The sequence below is a fragment of the Embiotoca jacksoni genome, unplaced genomic scaffold, assembly GCF_022577435.1.
Source record: "Embiotoca jacksoni isolate LCO1_2020_lvr unplaced genomic scaffold, fEmbJac1.0.p SCAF_41, whole genome shotgun sequence".
In the NCBI taxonomy this organism is placed as follows: Eukaryota; Metazoa; Chordata; class Actinopteri; family Embiotocidae; genus Embiotoca; species Embiotoca jacksoni.
In genome coordinates this window covers 1,647,154-1,654,855 of record NW_027185394.1, presented here as the reverse complement: position 1 = coordinate 1,654,855, position 7,702 = coordinate 1,647,154, and the positions used below count along the sequence as shown (strand labels likewise).

Here is a 7,702-nt window from a genome sequence, read left to right as displayed (position 1 = left end):
ACATATTTCAGTGTAAACTGTACGATGATTCTCTCTGTGCTGATTTGCATGAGATGCTTCTTAAAGGGAAGTGAAACAATGTGTGAGTGAGTGACTGGTGGAGCAGAAAAAACATCTGACTGAAACTCCTTAAAGGACAAAATGAACTGTCTCCCAGTGAAGGTGTCCATGTGCGTTTCCTGTCCTCTAACCTGACAGTTGTCTCCAAGGTGATGCCAGTCCCACCCTGATGGTGCTGCCCCCCTCCGTGGAGGAGCTGCAGAAGAATGAGAAGGCCACCCTCATGTGCCTGGCCAACAAGGGCTTCCCCTCAGACTGGAGTCTGGCCTGGAAGGTGGACGGCAGCAGCAGCAGCAGCAGCATCAGCATCAGCTGGGAGGAGAGCAGGAGCCTCGCTGTGCTGGAGAAGGACGGCCGCTACAGCTGGAGCAGCACCCTGAGGCTCCCTGCAGACCAGTGGGGGAAGGTGGGCTCTGTGACCTGTGAGGCCACCCGGGGCTCCCAGACTCCCATCTCAGAGACACTGAGGAGAGACCAGTGCTCCCAGTCCTGACCTGCCTCACTGAGACTCTCATACTGGTTTCACTCTGATACTGCTCTCAATCTGGAACTCTGTCTTTCCTTCTTTGATGTGACTAAATAAAGATTCAAATAGTTTCATTTTCCTCTTCATCATGACAGTTGTTCATGTTTTCAGTGAAATAAAGATATTTGTCTTCAAATCAAAAATGTTTCCAAGTAAAGATTTCTTTCATCAGATGTTTTATTCCACTTAAACTCTCCAAATATTAAAGTAATGGTCGAGCATATTTTTTATTGATCATATTAAAAATCTAAGAGCTCATTTAACTCTGTAATAACACCAAGAATTATGTGGGCAGAATTGAAAAGTTCACAATGATTGTTAAATGAATCTGAAATCTCACAAAAGATGTAAAACATGAGAAAAGTAAAATAGCCTCTCATCACAGCACATACAGTGGTGCTAGAAAGTTTGAAGGAATTTTCGATATTTCTGCATGAACATGAAATCCTCAGATTTGAACACAAGTCCTATAAAAGAGAACCTACTGGGTCCAATTCTGTTTTATATGTTTATAAATGCAACCTCTTGGATCTCTGTTTAAAACAACCAAGATTGCGTCACACTTCTATGCTGACGATACTCAGGTATACCTGCCTCTGAAACCTGACACCGCCTCTATGAATTCTTAAACAACCTGATTGGCTGTGTGAAAGTGTGAAAGAAGGACAGAGTGGGACTCTAAGATGTGAAACTTCCTGTAAACTGCCGGGAATGTTTGGTTTAGAAATGCAAAAAGAAGACTGGCCACAACACCGAGCCAGCGCAGAGGATGCTGGGAATTATGTGTGTGCTTTTGAAGGCCCGGGGTCGGTGCAGAGTGATCCTCTGTTTGTGGATGTTCAGTGTGAGCAGAACAATCTTTACTGTAACGAGGACCAGCGCTCTGTTAAAGTAGGTTTTCATTTCCTGGTTGAGTTTGGATCTGGATTAATCAGAGAGGAGGAAAAAGAAAGGAAACGTGCTGATTGGTTGATAGTAAAATATCATCAGCATACAGTGATTTTACAGAACCATGTCAGTGTGTGTGTGTGTGTGTGTGTGTGTGTGTGTGTGTGTGTGTGTGTGTGTGTGTGTACTCAGTGAACTGTATCAGTTCAGTTTCTGTTCAGTCTGACTGAGGGAGGTTTTTGTACGACGCTTTTTCACTGTGTGAACAACCACTGACTGTTGATGTAATGAGCACTCTGACAGTAGTAAACTGCTGCATCTTCAGCCTGGACTCCTCTGATGGTCAGAGTGAAGTCAGAGTTTGATCCACTGCCTGTAAAACGATCTGAAATCCCTGATTGTCTGGTGCTAGATCTATAAATGAGAAGTTTAGGAACTCCTCCATCTTTCTGTTGGTACCAGGATAAATAGCTAGAACCATGAACGTTCTGACTGGTTGTACATGTGATGGTGGCGGAGCCTCCCAGAGCAGAGCTCACTGCTCCAGACTGAGTCACTGTGACCTGGCCTCTGGACTCTGAGGATACAGAGACAACAACATAAAGCAGCGTCACGGTTTTGTGGGCTTCATTTCAGAGGGACGGATGTTCATAGAGGAGAGGAGTTGGATTCTCTGGACTTTACCTGTGAAGCAGCAGCAGAGGAGAGTCCAGATGAGGACGCAGGTCAAAGTCATGTTTCTGATGAGGAGGATTTCTGTGGCTTCTGTTGTCATGAAGGACAGCTGTCAGTCATCCAGTGTTCAAACTCTCAGGACTATAAAGTGTCCCAGAGCACTGGAGCATGGTGCTGCTGATGCAAAGTGGCTCTCTATGGAAATGATCCGACCGACTCCAACAGGGACTTTTATCAGTCTTGTGATGTTTATAAATTTATCAATCAGTTAATCAGAGGATTGATTGGAAAAAAATGTCAACACATTTTGTCAGATTTTATATTCAGTTTTCCTCTTCAGGGTAAATCTTATTTCAGAAAGCTTCCTGTTTCATTTAAATAGTTTCAGTGAGTTGATCAATGAATCAGTCAGTTTAAAGGAAGGTAGATTGTTAATGTATTTACTCAGTTTAATGTTGGTAAAACTTGTTGTATGTTGTTCTTACAGTTTCTCGCGTCTTAATAATGAATCTGTTTTGAGGGAAATTAACAAGACAATAATTAAAAATGTATATTTTCTAAATTCCCTCGTCAAACATAGATAAAACAAGGTGTTAGTTTTTGTCACATTTTTCATTAGTTCAAGTAAAGAATCTCAGATTTCTTTAATACACACAAAAGTTTATTTCTATTAAATTTTGATCACAAGTTTGTTAAATTCCTGTCAGTGATCGATTCACCTTTTCTGAGATCATCCGTCCACCTGACAGGTGTAGAACATCAAGGTGTTGATTAAACAGCAGGATTGTTGGACAGGTGTGACTCATAGAGGTCACAGTAACAGGCCTCTGTTAATGTGACCTGTTGTTGTGGGTTGTGTTTGTGTGATATTTGAAATATTAAATATTTTAAACATCCATGAAGGCTTCACGTCAAACAGACTGACATCATGTTAAAATCAATCAATAATCTGGTTGCACTGAAATTTATTCTGAATATTTTCTCCATTTTTCTCGTATCTTTTTGTTCTTGTAAAAATATTTGACATACAGATGCTGCAATTTAAATGAATTCTCTAGATTTTCATAATCCATCTTTTTCTGTTTAATTAAAATCTGTTTCAACCCTTTTGACAACATTCAACACTTTTATTTTGAAGGTTTTATGATTTAAAAAGGAAGTTGAGTGTTGAATAAAAGTCCTTCCTGTTCTATCAATAATGACGCCTTAGTTTGAAGTCATTCCTGCCGACATGAAGACAACAAACATAAATCCTCACTTTGAATTTAAATAAGAAATATTTCTGTTCCAACAACTTCAGTTTTCCTCGTGTGGAATTTTTTATTCTATGAATTGGACATTTAAATTTATTCATTTAAAGTTGATCTCTGAAATAAATGTGTTAAAGGTTCAACTTCTAATGTATAGTTCTGAAACAAAATATGTTTGAAGTGATTATATTTATCAAGTTATATGTAGTGTGTGTGTGTGTGTGTGTGTGTGTGTACTCAGTGAACTGTATCAGTTCAGTTTCTGTTCAGTCTGACTGAGGGAGGTTTTTGTATGACGCTTTTTCACTGTGTGAACAACCACTGACTGTTGATGACATGAAAACTCTGACAGTAGTAAACTGCTGCATCTTCAGCCTGGACTCCTCTGATGGTCAGAGTGAAGTCAGAGTTTGATCCACTGCCTTTAAAACGATCTGAAATCCCTGATTGTCTGCTGCTAGCAGAGTAAATGAGAAGTTTAGGAACTCCTCCATCTTTCTGTTGGTACCAGGCTAAAAGATTAGAACTAAATACGTCCTGACTGGTTGTACATGTGATGGTGGCGGAGCCTCCCAGAGCAGAGCTCACTGCTCCAGACTGAGTCACTGTGACCTGGCCTCTGGACTCTGAGGATACAGAGACAACAACATAAAGCAGCGTCACGGTTTTGTGGGCTTCATTTCAGAGGGACGGATGTTCATAGAGGAGAGGAGTTGGATTCTCTGGACTTTACCTGTGAAGCAGCAGCAGAGGAGAGTCCAGATGAGGACGCAGGTCAAAGTCATGTTTCTGATGAGGAGGATTTCTGTGGCTTCTGTTGTCATGAAGGACAGCTGTCAGTCATCCAGTGTTCAAACTCTCAGGACTATAAAGTGTCCCAGAGCACTGGAGCATGGTGCTGCTGATGCAAAGTAGCTCTCTATGGAAATGATCCGACCGACTCCAACAGGGACTTTTATCAGTCTTGTGATGTTTATAAATTTATCAATCAGTTGTTCCTCGATGGAAAATTGCGAAGAATTTATGATCTCATCATCTACAGTTCATAATATTAATAAAAGATTCAATGAATCCAGACAAATATCTGGATTGAATGGACAATGCTGAAAACTAATATTGGATGGTGGAGATCTTCGGGCGCTCAGGCAGCACTGCATTTAAACCAGACACAATTCTGCAGTGGAAATCACTGCATGGGCTCAGGAACACTTCTGAAAACTATTGTTTCTGAACACAGTTCATCGCTGCATCATCAAATTCAGGTTAAAAACTCTCCAAAGAGGGAAAAGATAAAAACATGATCCAGACTCGCAGCCGCCTTCTCTGAGGTGAAGTTGAAAACTGTCTTGTGGTCAGACAAATCAAAATCATTGATTCTTTTTGGAAATCATGGGCACTGTGTCCTCCAGGCTCGAAAGGAGAGGGACCACCCAACTGGTTAACAGGACAGAATTCATAAGCCACAACTGTGATGATGCAGGGACGCACTAGTCTGGGAAGGCACCATGAATGCTGAAGGATAAATACTAGATTTGATGCAACATATGCTGACATCCAAACAACGTCATGTTTTCAGGAGAATTCTTGCTTATTTCAACAAGACAATGGTAAACCAAATTCTGCACATATTACAACTACATGGCTCTCTAGTAGAAGACTCCGGGTGATAAACCGGCCTTCCTGCAGCCCAGACCTGTAACCCACTGAAAAACAATTGGTGCATAGGGGAAAAAAAACATGACAAAGGAGATCCCAAAGTGTTGATCAGCTCAAATTCTATATCAGATCAAAATGGATAACATTTCACTTTCAAAACTCCAGCAACTGATCTCCTCAGTTCCCAAATGTTCACAGTGTTGTTAAAAGAAGAGCTGATGCAACACAGTCGACAATATGACCCTGTCAAATTCAAAATGAGAACATATTTCTCACTTTGAATGTTGATATGTTGCCTTTGGTCCATTTTCAATTAAAAGTGTGTTTATGGAATTTGCAAATCATCCTGTTCTTTATTTATTTACATTTCCCAAAGCGTCCCAACGTTTTTTGAATTGGGGTTAAAAACAAAATGATAAATTCTATTATTTTGTTACACTGCTATTTTCATTTTTCATATCAGCTGACAAATTTATAAAAGTAGTAAGTTGTTTTGGTGAGTTTGTTTGTTTCAGAGTCAGAGAGCCGTGTCTCTCTACAGTCAGAGGTTTTTGTACGGCGGTTCAATGAGTTTGTATCACTGTGGAGGACTTTTGGTGGAGGAACCAGACTCGATGTTGGAAGTAAGTACAACTTAAAGCTGTTTTATTTTAGGAATTAGTGTGTCACTAACATAGATTTTTATTTAATTGCTCAGAATGTCTGAAGAAAAATCTATGTATTTTTTTACATCTGTGATTTTCTGACAACGTCTGATTTTGAAATGGAAGTTTAAAAACTAATTTGAAAGAATATAGAAAATATGAATTGTTCAGATGATGAATATTTATTTCTGGTTTTCATGTTAAAGCTGCATGTGGAGGCTTGTAGGTTTAGTTCAGTGTTTCAGAGTCAGAGAGCCGTGTCTCTCTACAGTCAGAGGTTTTTGTACGGCGGTTCAATGAGTTTGTATCACTGTGGTGGACTTTTGGTGGAGGAACCAGACTGGATATTGGAAGTAAGTTTATTCTCTTTTCAACACTAAAAAGGAAATAGTAAACTAATTTTAGTATTGTTTGTTTAGTGTTAGATAGAAAATGAAAATTTTTGGTTGCAGCAATGTTTGAATTTATATTTGTATTTGTCTTCTTATATAATGGAGCCGATAACTCAGTTAAACTTTTGACATTTTCACTGTCAGACTGAAGATTAAAGAACTTGATGTGTAGAAAAAATAAAACTTTATTTCTCTTCTGATTAGTTTGTGATTTTCCAGCACAACACCTGTTGTTAGGTTGAATACAAGTTCTATCAGTAAAACTGGACAGAGTGAAGATAAAGATGCGTATTTGTAAGTTAGCAAAATCATCTATTTTATTATCGTGTCAAATATGGTTTCAAATTTAGTTAGAAATTACTTAAACAGATAAATAACGATCAAAATCCACATATAGAACATTTTATGTTGGTGAGTTTCTTTCCTGTTGTTGTTTCCTCTAAATCCTTTAAACTAACGTGTCGTTCAGACTTTTAATGATTATGGTCAGAAAAACTTTGATTGTAAATTGTTCCACATCTTCTTCTTTTATTTTCAGAGTAGTTTGACATATTTCAGTGTAAACTGTACGATGATTCTCTCTGTGCTGATTTGTATGAGATGCTTCTTAAAGGGAAGTGAAACAATGTGTGAGTGAGTGACTGGTGGAGCAGAAAAAACATCTCACTGAAACTCCTTAAAGGACAAAATGAACTGTCTCCCAGTGAAGGTGTCCAAGTGCATTTCCTGTCCTCTAACCTGAGAGGTGTCTCCTAGGTGATGCCAGTCCCACCCTGACGGTGCTGCCCCCCTCCGTGGAGGAGCTGCAGAAGAATGAGAAGGCCACCCTCATGTGCCTGGCCAACAAGGGCTTCCCCTCAGACTGGAGTCTGGCCTGGAAGGTGGACGGCAGCAGCAGCAGCAGCAGCAGCAGCATCAGCTGGGAGGAGAGCAGGAGCCTCGCTGTGCTGGAGAAGGACGGCCGCTACAGCTGGAGCAGCACCCTGAGGCTCCCTGCAGACCAGTGGGGGAAGGTGGGCTCTGTGACCTGTGAGGCCACCCGGGGCTCCCAGACTCCCATCTCAGAGACACTGAGGAGAGACCAGTGCTCCCAGTCCTGACCTGCCTCACTGAGACTCTCATACTGGTTTCACTCTGATACTGCTCTCAATCTGGAACTCTGTCTTTCCTTCTTTGATGTGACTAAATAAAGATTCAAATAGTTTCATTTTCCTCTTCATCATGACAGTTGTTCATGTTTTCAGTGAAATAAAGATCTTTGTCTTCAAATCAAAAATGTTTCCAAGTAAAGTTTTCTTTCATCAGATGTTTTATTCCACTTAAACTCTCCAAATATTAAAGTAATGGTCGAGCATATTTTTTATTGATCATATTAAAAATCTAAGAGCTCATTTAACTCTGTAATAACACCAAGAATTATGTGGGCAGAATTGAAAAGTTCACAATGATTGTTAAATGAATCTAAAATCTCACAAAAGATGTAAAACATGAGAAAAGTAAAATAGCCTCTCATCACAGCACATACAGTGGTGCTAGAAAGTTTGAAGGAATTTTCTATATTTCTGCATGAACATGAAATCCTCAGATTTGAACACAAGTCCTATAAAAGAG

The 7,702-nt window shown here is 39.9% G+C and overlaps 1 gene segment (V, D, J or C); it reads left to right on the top strand.

The window, feature by feature from the left end:
- Window positions 1–5,559: 5,559 nt before the first annotated feature.
- On the top strand, window positions 5,560–7,356 carry LOC138209918 (immunoglobulin kappa constant-like). The segment is given in 2 exon segments: window positions 5,560–5,678; window positions 6,848–7,356. A coding segment is annotated over 1 exon segment (270 nt).
- The last annotated feature ends 346 nt before the right edge of the window (window positions 7,357–7,702 follow it).